General features: G+C 47.1%; 1 protein-coding gene across 1 annotated transcript in view; it reads left to right on the top strand.

The window, feature by feature from the left end:
- Positions 1–369: 369 nt before the first annotated feature.
- The window catches only part of LOC119973771 (voltage-dependent calcium channel subunit alpha-2/delta-2-like), a 979,537-nt gene continuing 957,881 nt past the window's right edge, over positions 370–22,025 (top strand). Inside the window, exons 1-2 of the mRNA XM_038812195.1 lie at positions 370–634; positions 4,787–4,950. Coding sequence (XP_038668123.1) covers positions 370–634; positions 4,787–4,950 — 429 coding nt within the window. The remainder of the gene's footprint in view (positions 635–4,786; positions 4,951–22,025) is intronic.

The raw sequence follows: 22,025 nt of genomic DNA on the forward strand, positions 1-22,025 counted from the left end.
GGCGGAGCTGCGCCGACACGTACTACTGTAGGAAACAAAGTCGCCACAAGACGAGACAAGAAAAATGGGGTACAGAATTAGACATGGAAATAAGGGAGGACTCTGGATCGAGACACTGCACAGGGCAAACTTCACCTCTCAGGTGCAAGGCAAAGCCGAGTGCAGCTGGAGGTAGTGCACAGCGTGTACTTGACTAGAACATGCATGATCGGGTTCTTCCTGGAGGTGGAAGACAAATGCGAATGGTGCTGGCGAGGCCTAGCCATCCACGCCTACATGTTCTGGTCATGTCCCAAACTTGGGTACTGGACCGCCTTTTCCAGGGTGATGTTCAAGGTTGTGGGGGTGAGGGTAGAACTGTGCCCAAAAATGGCGGACTTCGTGGCATCAGAACAGCCAGAACTCTTTACGGGGAGAGGGGCAGATGCCCCAACCTTTACCTCCCTGATTGCCCAGTGGAGAATGGTGCTTGGCTGGAGATCAGCAGCGCTACAGAAGGCCATGGACTGGTTGTTCGAATTAGCCAAATTTCTCAAATTTGGAAAAATAAAATTCAGCATCAGAGCATCAGAAGAGGGGTTCCAGGATACCTGGAAGCAATTCACCAACCTGTTTGAGGACCTGTCCGTAACCAGTAAGGGAAGGGGGAGGGGTGGGGGGGGGACTGAAACAGACTAAGAAGGAAAAATAGAATGGGGCAGCGAGGGGAGAGGGTGAACAAGGGAGAGGGAGTGGGGGAGGGTGGGGGTCGGAGAAAGAATTTGAGAAGGAGGAGGAAAGGAAACAACCCAGAACACAGGGGAAACAGGGCTGGAGGACAAATAGGTCATCGGAGAGAGACGAAAAGCCCAAGAACGATATCCAAAACATCAACTAGGGCAGCACACCTGGGTGACTGTAAACAAGCCCTGGTATGTTTTAATACCAGGGAGCCACACATAGATAGCGGAACACAGCAGCACGGTAGCACAAGTGGCTAGCACTGTGGCTTCACAGCGCCAGGGTCCCAGGTTCGATTCCCCGCTGGGTCATTGCCTGTGTGGAGTCTGCACGTTCTCCCTGTGTCTGCATGGGTTTCCTCCGGGTGCTCCGGTTTCCTCCCACAGTCCAAAGACGTGCAGGTTAGGTGGATTGGCCATGGTTAAAAAGGTTAAGAGAGGTTATTGGGTTATGGGGATAGGGTGTAAGTGAGGGCTTAAGTGGGTCGATGCAGACTTGATGGGCCGAATGGCCTCCTTCTGCACTGTATGTTCTATGTTCTAACAGTGCAACCGGACGATGACCATCAGGGGCCTGAAGCAAAGAGGCCCACCAAACATGGACATATGTTCTCAAGTTATATATATATCAAAAAGTACGTTCCCAATTCACATATTATTCTGTATAGTACATTCTCAATGGAACCCTGTTATTTTGTATTCCTTGTTCTTGCCTTATGTATCTGTAAATACTGGTGTAATAACGTTGTTGCCAGTAAAATGGAAATAACCAATAAAAACACTGTTAGAAAAATAATTCTATGAGAATGGGTGTAACAACGGTTCACTAGATTGATTCCTAGGTTGAGAGGATTGTTGTACGAGGAGTGATTGAGTAGAATTGGCCTATGTTCTGAAGTTTAGAAGAATTAAAGGTGATTGTGTTGAAACATGTAGCGTGCGATCTTCCCGAAAGGGAATAGAGTCCTCGAGTGACGCCTGTAGCCCCGTATTTCCCGGCAGTGCCGAGAAACATGTCTATTCAACGCGACTAATTTTGAATAAGGGGCTTGAAGGGGGAACGCGCGACCAAGGCCACACATAGCCACGTTTTATACAGCGTGGAGCTCCGCTCGCCGGAACTCCCCATTTAAGCGAGAGATCGGTGGTGTCCTAATATCCGAGGCCCCGAAACAATCCCAACCTCCCCTCCAGCCCGAACACAACATGGGAGGGTCTCCCAGGCAGAGCCAACCTGGCACATTGGTAGTACCCCTGCCAGTACCACCTGGGCACCTTGGCAGTGCCAGACTGGCACCTAGGTGACACTGCCAGGGTACTCGGCTGGCAGTGCCAAAGTACTCAGGTGGCACCAGCAGTACCAGGGCACCACCCTGCCCAAAGAGCATGCAGCATGGGCGGAAGATTGTGCCCGTAAGATCCTGAGATGGCTAGACAGGGTAAATGTTGAGAGACAGTTTACCATTGCTGTCGAGGTTAGAACCAGGGAGCATAGCCTCAGACTAAGGGAGTGGCCATTTCAGATTCAGATGAGGAAGAATTTCTCCAACCAGAGGGCTATGAGCATTTGTTAGTCTCTACTGCAGAAAGCTGTGGAAGTTCAGTTGTTGGGTACAATCGAGGCTGGAATCAATAGAATAAGGAATATGGGGATCTGGTGGAAAAGTGAAGTTGAGGTAGAAGATAAGCCATCTTGTTAAATGAGTAACAGACCCAAGATGTTGAATGGACTCCTCCTTATCTCTATCCTTAGGTTCTTGTGATTTGAAACAAGAACAAAAATTTTATAGTCGAGGTATTGCTGGATTGGGAGCCAATGCAGGTCAGGGAATATGGGTGATGGGTGAATGTCTGCCTTTGCATATATTCAGTGGTCTGGAATCATTATTAAATACTTTTTAGATGTATGTGGTGCATGTAAAAGGCATTTCTACTTCTCAACACCACGCATGATGGCTTCAAATTGCTTTCATTTATAGTGCAATAGAAACAGAACTAGTTACAAGTGTCATCAGCAATTGTTGATGTGTCAGCCAGCGTCCGAGAATGGCAGCAAAATCTGTGGGGCTATAATTAACAGCAGAAATAGAAAAGATGGGGAGTGGTACTTGCTTTTAAATCAGCAAGGTTGGTGATTTTATAGATTGCTTTAAAATAATTTAGTGATTGTAATAGCAATGGTCATGTGATTCTTCCCAGCACATTATAAAACACTGAATTATACTTGGGGAATAAGCAAATGCTAATAAGGCAAACAGACCTGTTAGCTTTTCATAGATCAGTATCTACTTCTGACCTCCTTCAATCCTTCTCTGCAGAGAACTGCCAGTTGTTTTTCCTATCCATTTCTGTTTACTGCTTCATTGTGTACTGTTCCAATACAGTTTTTGTTGAAAAATTTCTACCTGATTTCTTTCCTTACTCCTCACTTCCTTATGTATAATTGTTTTCCCTTGTAATTCAAATAGCTTGCTTCCTCACTTCCTTGCCATTTTCCTTGTGTTGGTGGATGCTTGAAAGTTATCTTCATAATGTTGCAATCCTGTTCAGACCATCGTCACACAACCAGTAAGTCTTGTCCCTATAAGTCTCCTATTCCTGTTGAATCTTCAGCTGCGCACCTTTGGAACAGAAGAAGATTAATTCCCTTGATTACACAGAACATAGAACGATACAGCGCAGTACAGGCCCTTCGGCCCTCGATGTTGCACCGACATGGAAAAAACTAAAGGCCATCTAACCTACACTATGCCCTTATCAGCCATATGCTTATCCAATAAACTTTTAAATGCCCTCAATGTTGGCGAGTTCACTATTGTTGCAGGTAGGGCATTCCACGGCCTCACCACTCTTTGCGTAAAAAACCCACCTCTGACCTCTGTCCTATATCTATTACCCCTCAATTTAAGGCTATGTCCCCTCGTGCTAGCCACCTCCATCCGCGGGAGAAGGCTCTCGCTGTCCACCCTATCTAACCCTCTGATCATTTTGTATGCCTCTATTAGGTCACCTCTTAACCTTCTTCTCTCTAACGAAAACAACCTCAAGTCCATCAGCCTTTCCTCATAAGATGTTCCCTCCATACCAGGCAACATCCTGGTAAATCTCCTTTGCACCCGTTCCAAAGCTTCCACGTCCTTCCTATAATGAGGCGACCAGAACTGTACGCAATACTCCAAATGCGGCCGTACTAGAGTTTTGTACAACTGCAACATGACCTCATGGCTCCGGAACTCAATCCCTCTACCAATAAAGGCCATCACACCATAGGCCTTCTTCACAACCCTATCAACCTGGGTGGCAACTTTCAGGGATCTATGTACATGGACACCGAGATCCCTCTGCTCATCCACACTACCAAGAATTTTACCATTAGCCAAATATTCCTCATTCCTGTTATTCTTTCCAAAGTGAATCACCTCATACTTCTCCACATTAAACTCCATTTGCCACCTCTCAGCCCAGCTCTGCAGCTTATCTATGTCCCTCTGTAACCTGCAACATCCTTCCGCACTGTCTACAACTCCACCGACTTTAGTGTCGTCTGCAAATTTACTCACCCATCCTTCTGTGCCCTCCTCTAGGTCATTTATAAAAATGACAAACAGCAACGGCCCCAGAACAGATCCTTGTGGTACGCCACTCGTAACTGAACTCCATTCTGAACATTTCCCATCAACCACCACTCTCTGTCTTCTTTCAACTAGCCAATTTCTGATCCACATCTCTAAATCACCCTCAATCCCCAGCCTCCGTATTTTCTGCAATAGCCGACCGTGGGGAACCTTATCAAATGCTTTACTGAAATCCATATACACCACATCAACTGCTCTACCCTCGTCTACCTGTTCAGTCACCTTCTCAAAGAACTCATTTCAAATCATTACAATATTGATTGTTGCGGTGAAAATTCCTCACTCAGCAGTGGTGATGTTATCTGGGTTGTGATGCTCTCAGTTTTGTGCCCATTGGCTGACCACTCAGTTCCTTCTCATTTATAAGCTTTGTTCCGTTTGCACGAGAGTTGTCTGGCGTTAAGTGTCATTGTCTGTGACTTGCTCTCTGAAAATGCTCCCCTGATTCAGTACCTCTTCCATTCTTTTCTCCAAACCAGCTGTATGATGACCATAAACACGAATTTGATATCAAAGAGAACATTGCTACCACGCTTGTGGAAAGAGTAGCTGGTGATATTGAGAAGCTCTTGGAAAAGAAGGTGGAAGCTCTGGAGGTAAGGCTTTCAAACATTCTCCTCTTCAGCCTCAAGGACATTTGTTTCATTGCTGAATTGAGAATATTGACTATATTGTGTGGCTTTGTGAGCTGGTGCTCCCAGAGAACCTGTTGAAAGATAGACTGTGGGCTGGTGATATCCTGTGGTCAGAGGGGCTGGTTAGGGAATAGATAGTATTCCTGTGATGTCCTGTTGTCAGGGGGCTGGTCGGGAGATAAACTGTGGGTCTGTGATATTCTGAGATCAGAGGGGCTGGTTGGGAGATAGATGGTGGGCCTATGATATCCTGTGGTCAGAGGGGCTGGTTGGGAGATAGATGGTGGGCCTGTGATATTCTGAGATCAGAGGGGCTGGTTGGGAGATAGATGGTGGGCCTGTGATATTCTGAGATCAGAGGGGCTGGTTGGGAGATAGATGGTGGGCCTGTGATATTCTGAGATCAGAGGGGCTGGTTGGGAGATAGATGGAGGGCCTGTGATATCCTGTGGTCAGAGGGGCTGGTTGGGAGATAGATGGTGGGCCTGTGATATCCTGTGGTCAGAGGGGCTGGTTGGGAGATAGATGGTGGGCCTGTGATATTCTGAGATCAGAGGGGCTGGTTGGGAGATAGATGGTGGGCCTGTGATATTCTGAGATCAGAGGGGCTGGTTCATAGAGTTCATAGAATTTACAGTGCAGAAGGAGGCCATTCGGCCCATCGAGTCTGCACCGGCTCTTGGAAAGAGCGCCCTACCGAAGCTCACACCTCCACCCTATCCCCATAACCCAGTAACCCCACCCAACACTAAGGGCAATTTATTATGTCCAATCCACCTAACCTGCACATCTTTGGACTGGGAGGAAATGGGACTGGGAGCACATGTGGGACTGGTCAGGAGATGAATTGTGGGATTGATCAGTACATCTTTGGAATACCAGTTTCCAGAACGACTGCTGCTGCCTTTTTCTTTCAATAGGCTACTAAAATAAATGTAGTAATCCCTCAGAGGACTGAAGCTTTCGGTTTCTTCTGACTAACACTGATTGGAATACAATGTAATTCAAAAGCATGTTTTTCTTTTGCTGGTGTATGTATGTGGATGTATTAGCATTGGCTACTGCCTTGAATACTTACTTTTCACACACATATGTAACCATTATTGGCTATTGGTTGGATTGCATAAAAAAACAACAATGCAATGTAGCGGGCATGAAATGCTCCCCAGTTTGTTTGATCTCCATTTATCTGGTGAGGCAAATAGCATTTGCTCAGTTTTACCCTTGTCAACTATCTCTGATCTTATTGCCTTGCATCTGAAGCTTGTGCCACCGTGAATATTTGTGCAGTTTTTGTCTGTGTTTGTAACTGGTTGTGAATTGCCATGGGGGAGACTTACTTGTGGCCTCAGATATTCCTGGACAGGTACGATTTTCCAGGATGCTAAGAGCTTTTGTTGCAGATTTTTAATCTTATTTTAGAAAATGTTGCCTTCTGTGGTTGTCACTAATGTTCCCTGATAACCTGTTAAATTTCCCCACCGTCCCACTGGGCCACACGATAACTCCAGCATCACAAAATTGACAGAGAACCAGTTTCCTTGCACTATTTCTGGGAGTTTCTGCATTGACTTGTGAAAAGCAGAAATTCCCAATGCCCCTTACAGGCAATTGACAGGTTCTGGACGGGAGAGGAACGGGACTGGCTCGGGATTCCTTAAGCTGGGACTTCTTGTTCCTGATCATGGAAAGGGAGCCAACCTTTCAGTGGTAGCCAGTATACGCTGTACAATGCACCTACAAGGGCAAATGTCCTCAGGTCAGACAAGAATCCCAATAAAATTAATTGTATTAACAAAAATTCTACTTTCTATTTACTGTGGGTAAGGAAGGGCTGGGTGGGACAAACATTTCATTCATGTTTTGAAACCAGGAAGAAGAGGTTGGCCATACGAATTAAGGCCCCTTACGTTCCAATTTACAATCCTGATTAACAGGACACTACCATTCACAGTGACGACACTGAGGGGTGGACGATACCTGATGGTCAGTGGGACTTTGGAAGGGACAGCAGTCGTATTGGTAAATATTTACATCCCGAATTGGGATGATGCAGAATTCGTCAAGAAAACAATGGCCACAATGGCCAAAATCCCGGACCTAGACACTCACCAACTTATCATGTTTTTTGGGGGGGGGGGGGGGGGGGGGGGGAGTAGAGCTGTGGCGATTCAACCAGCCAAGAGAAAAATAATTCTTTTTTCTCTCCCACATGCACAAGACCACTCACGCATAAAAAGGGTGCTTCCAGGAGTAACAAAGGTGGAATACTCTGCGATTGTAATCGCACCATACTACATAGATGTGAGATTGGAGAAGAGCCGGGCACAACACACCCCTTGGAGGCTGGATATAACGCTCCTTGCTGCTATGGGATTCTTTGCAAAGATATCCCAAGCCATCGACGGTTATGTAACCTGCAACTAGAATGGGGAGGTCTTACCCTCCACATTCTGGGAGACACTGAAAGTGGTGATCGGGGGTGAGACCATAGCGTATTGAGCCCTTAGGGAGAGGAAAGAAAGGGCAGCCAAGCAGTGGCTGATTGACTCCATACTGGAGGTGGATCGGTGGTACTTCACCGCCCCAACCGTGGAACTGCTGGCAGAGAAGAAAAAGCTGCAGATGGAATTTGATCTGCTCACCACAAGGAAGGCAGTCCATCAGCTCCACAAGGCACAGCCGAACGCTGACGCACCAGTTGAGAAAACAGGCAGCCACCTGTTGGTAGGATGGTAGCAGACTCAAACGAGGTTAACAAGGCCGTTGCAAAGTTCTACTGAGGGCTATACACCTCCAAACCCCCGGAGGGGAACTTGGTGATGGACAGTTCCTCGACAGACTGGATATACCGATGGTGGGGGATGTACAGGAAACGGGGGCTTGAAGCAGCGATAGTGCTGGGCAAAATCATGGAATGCATTAATTCCATGCAGTCAGGGAGACCTCCTAGATCTTCCCCTCCCCCTTTCGCCGGGACCACATACGTTCACAGTAGACTTTTACAAAAGATTTATAGCAGTGCTGGCGTCGCATATGCGTAAGTTCCTCAATGACTCACTGCCAAAGGGGCCTTGCCGTCCACGCTGGCCCAGGCTTCGATCTCACTGATCCCCTTAAATACCAACAGAGTGTGGAGCATACGGGCCCTCCTCTCTCTTAACACTGACGCAAATGTCCTTGCGAGAGCGCTGGCAAGGTGCCTGGAGAGCTGCCTGCCAGAAGTGATCACGGAAGATCAGACCAGCTTTGTGAAGGACAGATAGCTAACAGCGAACATCAGATGCCTGCTGAATGTAATAATAATAATCTTTATTAGTGTCACAAGTAGGCTTACATTAACACTGCAATGACGTTACTGTTACAATCCCCTAGTCGTCACACTACGGTGCCTGTTCGGGTACACTGAGGGAGAATTCAGAATGCCCATTTTGCCTAACAAACATGTCTTTCTGGACTGATGGGAGGAACCCGGAGTGCCTGGAGGAAATCTGTGCAGACACGAGGAGAACGTGCAGACTCTGGACAGACAGTGACCCAAGCTGGGAATCGAACCGGGGCCTCTAGCACTGTGAAATAACAGTGCTAACCACTGTTCTACCGTGCACAACCCCATCCAGGGAGAGGACACCAGAGATGATCATCTCCCTGGATGCTGAAAAGCCTTCGATGAAGTAGAATGGAGGTACCTCATGGAGGTATTTGAATGGTTTGAGTTTGGAGTAGGGTTCACTGTGTGGGTGAATCTCCTGTACAGCACTCCTACAAAGAGCGTACAGACAAACATCAGCTCTGAATATTTTCCATGATGTGGAGATGCCGGCGTTGGACTGGGGTGAGCACAGTAAGAAGTCTTACAATACCAGGTTAAAGTCCATCATGTTTGTTTCAAACACTAGCTTTCGGAGCACTGCTCCTTCCTCAGGTGAATGGAACCTGGTGTTGTAAGACTTCTTACTGAATATTTTTGGCTGCACAGGAGAACTAGGCAGGGATGTCCGCTATCCCCGCTCTTGTCCACACTGGCATTCTAACCATTGGTCATCGCCTTTAGATCGACGGAGTGGTGGAGGGGTATTCGAAGAGAGGGCCGAGAGCACAAAGTCTCACTCTATGCGGACGACGGCTCCTCTATGTATCGAACCCCCTAACCAGCATGGGAAAGATAACAGGACTCCTTAAAGAGTTTGGCGCCTTATCAGGTTAAAAACTCAACCTGGGAAAGAGCGAAATCTTCCCGGTGAACCCCTGAGAGAGATGTGTGGAGCTGGAAGAACTACCGTTTAAAGTGACCCAAACCAAGTTCAGATACCGGAGATACAAGTGGCCCACACCTGGACTAGGCTCTACAAATGGAACCTCTCCAGTCTGGTGGAGGAGATGAAGAGGGAACTGCAGAGATGGGACTCACTACCGCTTTCGCTTGAGGGAAGGGTACAGACGGTCAAAATGATCATATGCCTAGATTCCTCATATTCAGATCACTCCCGATCTTCATCCCCAAATCCTTTTCAGCAGGGTTGACAATTTAATCATGGCCTTCTTCTCGGGGGGAAGCGTCCCTGGGATACACAAGACCATTTTACATCTGGGCGACACGTGGGAGGCCTGGCCCTACCGATCCTCCTATTCTACTACTGGGCGGCAAACGTGGAGAGGGTGAGACGTGAGATATCCGGCTATCGGCAGAAGGTTGTAAGGTGTACACCAGGACAGTCGCACGGGGAGTCAAATGTAACTCTATGCTAACTTGGTCTGGATAGCAATTCTGATTGTTACTTTACCTCGTGTACATCAATAAAGCATCATTCTAGTTAAGTCACGAGCAGTTGCATAAACAAGATCACAGAACACAATTAGCAAGATGTCTGAAGAGGCCCCACCTGTGACAACCACAGGTTCACACCAGCGATGATAGACTCTACATTTAGGATATGGAGGGGGACAGAGAGGCACTAAGAGTGAAGGACATGTACATGGATGATAGACTGATGATTCTGGGGAAACTCTCAGAGAGACTCCAACTCTCAAACGGGAACAAGCTCAGGTACCTGAAGCTGCTCGACGTTCCCCGCAAGGAGACAAAAGCATTCCGCCGGACACACACAAATTTTTAGGAAGGGTTATTGGGTTACGGGGATAGGGTGGAAGTGAGGGCTTAACTGGGTTGGTGCAGACTCGATGGGCCAAATGGCCTCCTTCTTCACTGTATGTTCTATGTACTACCCACATGTTCTGGTCTTGCCCCAGACTCGGGGAGTTCTGGGCAGCCTTTTGTGAGGCTATGTCCAGGGTGGTGGGGGTCGAGATGGAGCCGTACCCATCTGTGGTGGTCTTTCGGGTGTCAAAGCATCCAGAGCTCTGGACAAGAAAGGGTGCGTACATACTTGTCTTCGCCTCACTGATAGCCAGGCAGAAGCTGGAAGTCAATAACGCCATCCAGGGCTTCGGAATGGCTCGCTGATTTGGCCGAGTTCCTGCAAAGAGCAAAAATAAAATCTCGCTAAGGGGGCATAACGGGGAGGGAAGCCATTCTCGATAGGGTACATAGATCCCTCCCACACGAGCGAAACCGGGAGAACGGACCTGTTGGGGAAGATTCCCCTCCCCAGCAAAACAAATGTAATTGTAATTATAAACTATGAACGATGTAAAGAGTCCGAATAATAGTTGTAAATACAGATATGAAATTGTGTGTAACTCGTATCACTAAATGATAAGAGTTAGAACACTTCTAAAAAACTATAAGATGCACACTAATGTAAATAAAGTAGGGAAAAGACAGAACTGGGACCACTGTCACAGATGCGCGGACAGCCTCTGGTACAGATGTTGATGTTGTTACTGTGTTGATTATTATTGTTATTTCTATATCGTTCTGCAAAGTTTGGGTATTAAGTGCAAAATGGCAATAAAAATATTTTTCAAAGAAAGTTAAAGTCCACTGGACGGTGCATTTAGCGGGGTGTTTCTCAGTGCTGCAGTGCCGAGAAAGACCCCGCTATTCAACGGCATTTTGCTAGTTTTTTTGGCCTTGGCGAGGAACTCCTCGTCGAGGTCACTCTTTACATCATGAGTTCACCAGTGCAAGAAGGCTACTCGCGGATCAGGGTGGATTTTTTTGACCCCCCCCACTGTGGCTTCAGGACCCCTCCACTTCACCCGACCTACCTTTTCTGGAGCCCTCCCGGTCCCGGCATCTGGCATGGGCAACCTGGCACCTTGGCACTCCCAGCCTGGCACCCTGGCAGTGCTGAGGTACCCAGTTGCCTGGAGAGTGCCAGTGTGCCACCTGCCCAGTGCCTGACCACCCGGGCGCATCAACTCCCCAGTGAGATTCCCTGAGTGCCATCACGACTGGTACCAAATAGCGCCGGGTTGAGGCCTCGCTGGTGAAGCCGGTGAATTCTGGGTCCCGGATGAATTGGATAAATTCATATTTAAATAAGCCTAATGGCTCATTTAAGTATGAGCATCTAGATCTCGCCCAGCAGAGTGAGGTCCACAGCGTGACGTATCACGCGATTCCGTTGAATATCGTGAGACATTTTGAGCATCGCGATTCTCGATGAAGGTCTCTCTTGAGATTCTGTTGAGACTCTTAAAAGCTGTTGGTCTTGTATAGTCAATGTATTCTTCTGGTCTTGTATAGTCAATGTATTCTTCTGGTCTTGTATAGTCAATGTATTCTTCTGGTCTTGTATAGTCAATGTATTCTTCTGGTCTTGTATAGTCAATGTATTCTTCTGGTCTTGTATAGTCAATGTATTCTTCTGGTCTTGTATAGTCAATGTATTCTTCTGGTCTTGTATAGTCAATGTATTCTTCTGGTCTTGTATAGTCAATGTATTCCTGAGCTTGTGGCTGAGATACATTGTTAGGATAGAGCAGAAGAAGCTTAATTCTGCATCATGTATGCAATGGAATGTTTCATTCTTCAGCAATGAAATCCCTAAGTCTGATCAGAAAACATGCATGTCAACATGCATGCATGTAAAAATGATGAACAGCTTCTGAAAAACTGCGCTGCTAAGAAAAACAGAGCTGAAGTAAAAGCCTCGAAGTAAGGCCACTGCTTCAAGATGACTGAATAGATTAAATTTCTTTAATTTTTTAGATTTTAGGATCTTTAATCAGTTTTTAAAATCTCGATGGTTTCATATATGAGACCAGAATAGATGCAGTGAACAGTGGGAGTGTAATGGTATATGACTTATCATGATCAAGTTCCAGCTACACCCAATATTCCACCAATTCTATTGTGAAACTCCCAAGAAAGCACCCCCTCATTTTTCTTTATTCCTCTTTATTTGTTTGTTAGTTATTTACAGCACAGAAGGAGGCCATTCGGCCCATCGTGTCTGCATCAGCTACCAACAGAGCAACCTAGCTAGTCCCATTCCCCAGCACTATCTCTGTCGCCCTCTAAATTCATCACTTTCAAATATATATGATTCTAAACAAACCTGTTGGACTTTAACCTGTTGTTGTAAGACTTCTTACTATGCTCACCCCAGTCCAACGCCGCCATCTCCACTTCAAATATATATCCAGCTTTCTTTTGAAACCTCTAATGGAATATATATCAACTTATATATCACTGTGTTTATTCAACATTTTGTGTTTAATATGTAATTGGTTGTAAATATACGTTCTGTTAGCTTTTCCCCTTAAAAGTGTATTTATTCACAACAAAACACTCCCATAGAGACAATGGAACGATTCACATCTAAACATCACCATAGAGATGATTGACCAGTCTGGTTAAGAGCAGGAGAGACTGCACTCTGACCATCTTGCCACTCCCTTATATGACTTCAAATTGCATATGTGTCTCCTGTTCTTTCTTCATGTTAGGCTAATTTCACAGATTATCACCACCGCCCCAAAAGTTACTTGTTTGGGCAGTTGCAACATGTGTTGGCACCCCCAGATGGGATGGATTTGCGCATTTCTGGATGTCACCTGCAGGGATAAGTGGCAGTACCTGTCCTGTAACAAGTAAGAGCCCTTCAAGGCAGAGTGTAAATGGCAGAAAGTGGTACATTCTGTAGTGATAAATCCATGGTGAGAGGGATCAGTTGCAGCAGCCCACAAAGGGACCCCCAAATAAGACTGGCTGTTGGGACCCAAGAGGTCAAACAGCCTTAAACGCCATGGTCGATTCACTTTTAGAGGCTTCTCAGAAGGTCATTGCTCTAATATGTCATGTGGAACTGAAGGAATTGCTTTGGATATGTCAGCACCTTGAGCTACCCAATGCTGATGAAACTGAGGGACAGATAGATTGCTTGCCGCTGCCAAGGAGGAACACACAGCATCTGAATGGAGAAGAGATGGAGAAAAGGGAAGATCAGATAATGCTGGTTTTCAAGGAGCTGAAATCTTTCATTTTTACTGCAGCAAATGGGTCATCTATCCCATTTTATGCATAGATTGATGTCCTCTTCCAGTTGCCATCAACTCAATTATCAACATCACCACTTCAATATTTATGACCCAGGCTATAAATTTGACGTAGGGGGTCACATACTTTATGGAAGGCATCAGACTGAGAATGGATCACAGACGTCAAGAATTCCACTAATTTATGCCAATTTTGAATTTAAGGATACTTAAACCAGGAGCAGAGGATATTTTTATGAGATGTAAAAGTAAGGATGTTGTACACCATTTTTCATTAACGCCAGTAATTCTCCCAGGTGATGGCCCAGAATTAGGAACAAAGGATGAAAATCTAAGGCTCTGACAAATATTCTCTCAAGCTACAGCAGACCAAAAGGATTGAATCTTCAGGTCCATACGCAGTGTATATAATTATCTTCAACTACCAGGCACTTTCGACATATCAGTGATACAGCGGGATCAAACCTTTGTCTCAGACTAGGCGTTTTATGCAAATGGTACAGTATCTTAAACTGAGTCTCCTTCATTCTATTGCAAACCAAAATTTTATTGGCATAATCAAAGATACGACCCATGCCTCTGCATCAATATGTATTGCAATTGTTTTTCCCCAAGACTGCAAGGTACCCAATGTACTCGCACAGGACCTAGAACACCAAGATTGGCGGAGTAGTGGATGAGGTGGAGGGCTGTTGTCGGCTGCAAAGAGACATTGATAGGATGCAGAGATGGGCTGAAAAATGGTAGATGGAGTTTAACCCTGATAAGTGCGAGGTGATTCATTTTGGTAGAAAAAACTTGAATGTGGATTACAGGGTCAACGGCAGGTTGTGAGGAACGTGGAGGAACAGAGAGATCGTGGGGTTCATGTCCGCAGATCTCTGAAGGTTGCCACCCAAGTGGATAGAGCCGTGAAGGCTTATAGGGTGTTAGCGTTTATTAACAGGGAGCTTGAGTTTAAGAGCCGTGGGGTTATGCTGCAGCTATACATGGTGAGACCACATTTGGAGTATTGTGTGCAGTTCTGGTCAGCTCATTATAGGAAGCATGTGGAAGCATTTGAAAGGGTGCAAAGGAGATTTACCAGGATGCTGCCTGGTTTGCAGGATATGTCTTATGAGGAGAGCTTGAGGGAGCTAGGGCTTTTCTCTTTGGAGCGGAGGAGGATGGGAAGCGACTTAATAGAGGTTTATAAGATGATGAGGGGGATAGATAGAGTGGACGTTCAGAGATTATTTCCTCAGGTGGATGTAGCTGTTACAAGTGGGCATAACTATAAGATTCAGGGTGGGAGATATAGGAGGGATGTCCGAGGTAGGTTCTTTACTCAGAGAGTGGTTAGGGTGTGGAATGGACTGCCTTCTTTGATAGTAGTTCCCACTATTCTTTGATAGTGGAGATGGACACTTGAGGAACTTTCAAACGGTTATTGGATAGGCACATGTTGCACAACGGAATGACAGGGAGTGGGAGAGCTTGATCTTGGTTTCAGACAATGCTCGGCACAACATCGAGGGCCGAAGGGCCAGTTCTGTGCTGTACTGTTCTATGTTCTAACACAAGGTATCATAGAACTTGCCAATCACATGTTTAGGTTCCGCATAAACCAGGATTTTTTTCCACAGGGGAAATAGGGGAGCCAAGACGTAGGGTTATTTTGTCCTGAATAAAGTCTCTGAGTTGCCGAAACTTAAAAAGGAGTGCCTTGGGTGTCAAATTGTTGGCTCAGCTGCTCAAAGAATGACACGGAGGCATCACTGGACATATCTCCTAGCCTAAAAATTCCTCTATCTCTCCAAATATCGAATCTATAGTCCATAAGACCTGGTGGGAGGTCCGGTCTGCCCTGGATGGGGGAAAGAGCAGAAGTCAATTTAGCTCTCATACTCAACATATAAAAACCCCCACCCAATAAGAGCCCCCCTCGCCCTCTCCTCCCCCCCCCCCCCCCCCCCCCCACCCCTTAACAGCCAACGGTAATCAATTCTCCAAAATGCAGAATGAACAAACTTGAACTCTTGTGGATCCCATCACCCACCACCTAGGGCAGATTTAACCTTCTCCAGGGCTAAGAACTCCAATAGCTCCCCCCGTCACACCGAGGCACAGGGTTGGGACAAGCTGACCTCCACCCCAACAGGACCTGCCTGTGAGCAATCAGTGTAGGGAAGGCTAAAACATCTGCCCATACACCCACAACTCCGGCTGCTCCGACATCCTGAATATGGTCTACAGGGGACCAGGCTCTACATCTACGTACAAAACCGTCGAGATGGTGCTGAAAACTGACCTCCAGAATCTTTCCAACTTCGGGCAGGACCAGAATACATGCACATGATTAGCAGGACCCCTCCCACACTGCTCACAAATGTCCTCTACCCCCTCAAAAAGCCAGCTCATCCTTGAATTCATCAGGTATGCCCAACAGCCTACCTTCAGCTGTAACAGCCCCAGCCTCGCATACGACATCGAGGCACTCACCCTCTGCAGCACCTCGCACCACACTCCCTTCTCCAATGCCGCCCCCAACTTCGCCTCACACTTAGTCTTAATCCCTCCATGGACACCTTATCCTCCTCCAAAATCCTCTCATAATTCGCCGAGATGATCCCCCTCTCCAAGCCCTCTGTTGACAGCACCTCCTCCAACAACAAAGAGGCAGGCGCTATTGGGAAGGTCGGAAAGATCTTCCTCGCAATATCCCGCACCTGCATGTACTGGAAATTCTTCCTTGCCAGTCCAATCTTCTCATTCAACTCCTCCAAGCTTGCAAACCGCCCTCCCAGGAACAGATCCTTCATCTCCCTAATCCCTCTGTCCTCCCATCCCCGGAACCTTGCATCCATTCTTCCCGGCTCAAATCCCTGATTGTCCCTAATCAGCATCACCCTCGACCCTGCTCCCAACGTAAAGTGTTGCTGGACTGTCTCCAAATCTTCAGTGTGGGCACCACCATCGGTCTTCCTGAATACTTCCCTGGAGCAAACGGGAGAGGCGCCGTTGCCAGCACCCGCAACCTCGACCCCCTTCATTTGATTGGATTTGTTTATTGTCACGTGTACCATGGTACAGTGAAAAGTATTTTTTTGCGTGCAGCTCAAACAGATCATTTAGTGCATAAGAAAGAAAATAAAATAAAAAGAAAATACATAATAGGGCAACACAAGGTCCACAATGTAAATACATAGACAGAGCAGAGGGCAGCAGAGCAGAGCTTCTGATTGGCTGTTCTGGGGAGATTTGCATACGTGCAGTGCGGTCAGCGTTAAGTTGAAGGTGTACCTGCGCAAGTGACCCGAGGAGTTCGAGTGAAGGCAAGCATCCAGCAGAGGGCAGCAGAGCAGAGCTTCTGATTGGCTGCTCCGGGGAGATTTGCATACGTGCAGTGCGGTCAGCATTAAGTTGAAGGTGTACCTGCGCAAGTGACCCGAGGAGTTCGAGTGACGGCAAGCATCCAGCAGAGGGCAGCAGAGCAGAGCTTCTGATTGGCTGTTCCGGGGAGATTTGCATACGTGCAGTGCGGTCAGCGTAAGTTGAAGGTGTACCTGCGCAAGTGACCCGAGGAGTTCGAGTGAAGGCAAGCATCCAGCAGAGGGCAGCAGAGCAGAGCTTCTGATTGGCTGTTCCGGGGAGATTTGCATACGTGCAGTGCGGTCAGCGTAAGTTGAAGGTGTACCTGCGCAAGTGACCCGAGGAGTTCGAGTGAAGGCAAGCATCCAGCAGAGGGCAGCAGAGCAGAACTTCTGATTGGCTGTTCCGGGGAGATTTGCATATGTGCAGTGCGGTCAGCGTAAGTTGAAGGTGTACCTGCGCAAGTGACCCGAGGAGTTTGAGTGAAGGCAAGCATCCAGCAGAGGGCAGCAGAGCAGAGCTTCTGATTAGCTGTTCTGGGGAGATTTGCATACGTGCAGTACGGTCAGCGTAAGTTGAAGGTGGTTTCTGAAGAGGCTGTTCTCGAGTGACAGCTTTACCCGAAACACTACTTACGTAGTGTCTCCTCCTCTAACCAAAAAAAAAGTGCTGTCCGTCGGATTGCTAAACTAACAAGTTTTTTTTTAGTTTTCAGTAGTTGGGAAGTTAGTTCAGTGGGAATGGAGGCTAGGGCAGTTGAATGTTCCTTCTGCAGAATGTGGGAGGAAAGGGTCACCTCGAGTGTCCCTGCTGACTACATCTGCGGGAAGTTCACCCAACGCCAGCTCCTCGAGAACCGCGTTAGGGATCTGGAGCTGGATGAACTTCGGATCATTCGGGAGGCAGAGGGGGTTATTGAGAGAAGTTATAGGGAGGTAATCCCGTCAGGGGAGGGAGAGGGAACCGGCAGGCAGTGCAGGGATCCCCTGTGGTCGTTCCCCTCTATAACAAGTATACCGTTTTGGATACTGTTGCGGAAGACAACTTACCAGGGGTAAGCAATGGGGCACAGGTCTCTGGCACAGAGTCTGTCCCTGTTGTTCAGAAGGGAAGGGAGAAGAGGAACAGAACACTTGTCATTGGGGACATCATAGTTAGAGGAACAGACAGGAGGTTCTGTGGGAACGAAAGAGACTTACGGTTGGTGTGTTGCCTCCCAGGTGCCAGGGTTCGTGATGTCTCTGATCGTGTTTTTGGGATCCTTAAGGGGGAGGGGGAGCAGCCCCAAGTCGTGGTCCACATAGGTACCAACGACATAGGTAGGAAGAGAGATGGGGATTTGAGACAGAAATTCAGGGAGCTAGGGTGGAAGCTGAGAGCTAGAACAAACAGAGTTGTTATCTCTGGGTTGTTACCCGTGCCACGTGCTAGCGAAGTGAGAAATAAGGAGAGAGAGGAGTTGAACACGTGGCTAAAGGGATGGTGCAGGAGGGAGGGTTTTGGTTTCCTGGATAATTGGGGCTCATTCTGGGGTAGGTGGGACCTCTACAAACAGGATGGTCTTCACCTGAACCAGAGGGGTACCAATATCCTGGGGGGGAGATTTGCTAGTGCTCTTCGGGGGGGTTTAAACTAATTCAGCAGGGGGATGGGAACCTAAATTGTAGTCCCAGTGTACAGGATGTTGAGAGTAGTGAGGTCAGGGATAGGGTTAAAAGTTCGAAAGAGGGCACCGGCAAGCAAGACGCTGGTTTGAAGTGTGTCTACTTCAACGCCAGGAGCATCCGGAATAAGGTGGGTGAGCTTGCAGCATGGGTTGGTACCTGGGATCTTGATGTTGTGGCGATTTCGGAGACATGGGTAGAGCAGGGGCAGGAATGGTTTCCAGGATTTAGATGTTTCTGTAAGAACAGAGAAGATGGTAAAAGAGTGGGGGGGGGGGGGGGGGGGTGGGGGCGGGGGCGGGGGGGGGGGGGGGGGGGGGGGGGGGGGGGGTGGCATTGTTAATCAAGGAAAGTATTACGGCGGTAGAAAGGACGTTTGAGGTCTCGTCTACTGAGGTAGTATGGGCCGAGGTTAGGAACAGGAGAGGAGAGGTCACCCTGTTGGGAGTTGTCTATAGACCTCCGAATAGTTCCAGAGATGTAGAGGAAAGGATTGCAAAGATGATTCTCGACAGGACCGAGAGTAACAGGGTAGTTGTTATGGGGGACTTTAACTTTCCAAATATTGACTGGAAATACTATAGTTTGAATAACATAGATGGGTCAGTTTTTGTGCAGTGTGTGCAGGAGGGTTTTCTGACACAGTATGTAGACAGGCCAACAAGGGGCGATGCCACATTGGATTTGGTACTGGGTATTGAACCCGGCCAGGTGTTAGATTTAGATATAGGTGAGCACTTTGATGATCGAGATCACAATTCGGTTATATTTACTTTAGCAATGGGCAGGGATAGGTATATACCGCAAGGCAAGAATTATAGCTGGGGGAAAGGCAATTATGATGCTATTCGGCAAGATTTAGGATGTATAGGATGGGGAAGGAAACTGCAGGGTATGGGTACAATCGAAATGTGGAGCTTTTTCAAGGAACAGCTACTGCGTGTCCTTGATAAGTATGTACCTGTCAGGCAGGGAGGAAGTTGTCGAGCAAGGGAACCGTGGTTTACTAAGGAAGTTGAAGCACTTGTCAAGAGGAAGAAGAAGGCTTATGTTAGGATGAAACATGAAGGCTCAGTTAGGGCACTTGAGAGTTACAAGTTAGCCAGGAAGGACCTCAAGGGAGAGTTAAGAAGAGCAAGGAGAGGACACGAAAAGACGTTTGTGGATAGGATCAAGGAAAGCCCTAAGGCTTCCTATAGGTATATCAGGAACAAAAGAATGGCTAGAGTAAGATTAGGGCCAATCAAAGATAGTAGTGGAAAGTTGTGTGTGGAATCAGAGGAGATAGGGGAAGCGTTAAATGGATATTTTTCGTCAGTGTTTACACTGGAGAAAGACAATGTTGTCGAGGAGAATACTCAGGTTCAGTCGACCAGGCTGGATGGAATTGAGGTTCACAAGGAGGAGGTGTTAGCAATTTTGGAAAGTGTAAAAATAGATAAGTCCCCTGGGCCAGATGGGATTTATCCTAGGATTCTCTGGGAAGCCAGGGAGGAGATTGCAGAGCATTTGTCCTTGATCTTTATGTCATCTTTGTCGACAGGAATAGTGCTGGAAGACTGGAGGGTAGCAAATGTTGTCCCCTTGTTCAAGAAGGGGAGTAGAGACAACCCTGGTAATTATAGACCTGTGAGCCTTACTTCGGTTGTGGGTAAAATGTTGGAAAAGGTTATCAGAGATAGGGTTTATAATCATCTTGAAAAGAACAAGTTGATTAGCGATAGTCAACACGGTTTTGTGAAGGGTAGGTCATGCCTCACAAACCTTATTGAGTTTTTTGAGAAGGTGACCAAACAGGTGGATGAGGGTAAATCGGTTGATGTGGTGTATATGGATTTCAGTAAGGCGTTTGATAAGGTTCCCCACGGTAGGCTCCTGCAGAAAATTAGGAAGTATGGGATTGAAGGTGATTTAGCGGTTTGGATCAGTAATTGGCTAGCTGAAAGAAGACAGAAAGAGGGTGGTGGTTGATGGCAAATGTTCATCCTGGAGTTCAGTTACTAGTGGTGTACCGCAAGGATCTGTTTTGGGGCCACTGCTGTTTGTAATTTTTATAAATGACCTGGAAGAGGGTGTAGAAGGATGGGTTAGTAAATTTGCAGATGACACGAAGGTCGGTGGAGTTGTGGATAGTGCTGAAGGATGTTATAGGATACAGAGGGACATAGATAAGCTGCAGAGCTGGGCTGAGAGGTGGCAGATGGAGTTTAATGCGGAAAAGTGTGAGGTGGTTCACTTTGGAAGGAGTAACAGGAATGCAGAGTCCTGGGCTAATGGCAAGATTCTTGGTAGTGTAGATGAACAGAGAGATCTCGGCTTCCAGGTACATAAATCCCTGAATGTTGCCACCCAGGTTAATAGGGCTGTTAAGAAGGCATATGGTGTGCTAGCCTTTATCAGTGGGGGATTGAGTTTCGGAGCCACAAGGTCATGCTGCAGCTGTACATAACTCTGGTGTGGCCGCTCCTGGAGTACTGCGTGCAGTTCTGGTCACCACATTATAGGAAGGATGTGGAAGCTTTGGAAAGGGTTCAGAGGAGATTTACTAAGATGTTGCCTGGTATGGAGGGAAGGTCTTACGAGGAAAGGCTCAGGGACTTGAGGTTGTTTTCGTTAGAGAGGAGAAGGCTGAGAGGTGACTTAATAGAGACATATAAGATAGTCAGAGGGTTAGATAGGGTGGACAGTGAGAGTCTTTTTCCTCAGATGGTGATGACCAACACGAGGGGACATAGCTTTAAATTGAGGGGTGGTAGATATAGGACAGATGTCAGAGGCAGTTTCTTTACTCAGTGAGTAGTAGGGGTGTGGAACGCCCTGCCTGCAACAGTAGTAGACTCGCCAACTTTAAGGGCATTTAAGTGGTCACTGGATAGACATATGGATGAAAATGGAATAGTGTAGGTCAGATAGGCTTCAGATGGTTTCACAGGTTGGCGCAACATCGAGGGCCGAAGGGCCCGTACTGCGCTGTAATGTTCTATGTTCTATAGACACCGGCATCGGGTGAAGCATACAGGATTGTAGTATTAATCAGGTCAGTCCATAATAGGGTCATTTTTGGAGTCTGGTAACAGCAGGGAAGAAGATGTTTTTGAATGTGTTTGTGTGTGTTCTCAGACTTTTGTATCTCCTACCCGATGGAAGAAGTTGGAAGAGTGAGTAAGGTGGGAGGGGTCTTTGATTATGCTGCCCACTTTCCCGAGGCAGCAGGATGTGTAGATAGAGTCAATGGATGGGAGGCAGGTTTGTTTGATGGACTAGGCTGTGTTCATGACTCTCTGAAATTTCTTGCGGTCTTGGGCTGAGCAGTTGCTATACCAAGCTGTGATGCAGCCAGATAGGATGCTTTCTATAGTGCATCTGTTAAAGTTGTTAAGAATCAGTGTGGACATGCCGAATTTCCTTAGTTTCCTGAGGAAGTAAAGGTGCTGTTGTGCTTTCTTGGTGGAAGCGTCAACGTGTGTGGACCCGGACAGATTTTTGCTAATGTGCATCCCCAAGAATTTGAAGCTGTTAACCACCTCTACCTCGGCCCCGTTGGTGCAGACAGGCACGTGTACAATACTTTGCTTCCTGAAGTCAATGACCAGCTCTTTAGTTTTGCTGGCATTC

Source organism: Scyliorhinus canicula, chromosome 11 (assembly GCF_902713615.1).
Source record: "Scyliorhinus canicula chromosome 11, sScyCan1.1, whole genome shotgun sequence".
Taxonomy (NCBI): domain Eukaryota; kingdom Metazoa; phylum Chordata; class Chondrichthyes; order Carcharhiniformes; family Scyliorhinidae; genus Scyliorhinus; species Scyliorhinus canicula.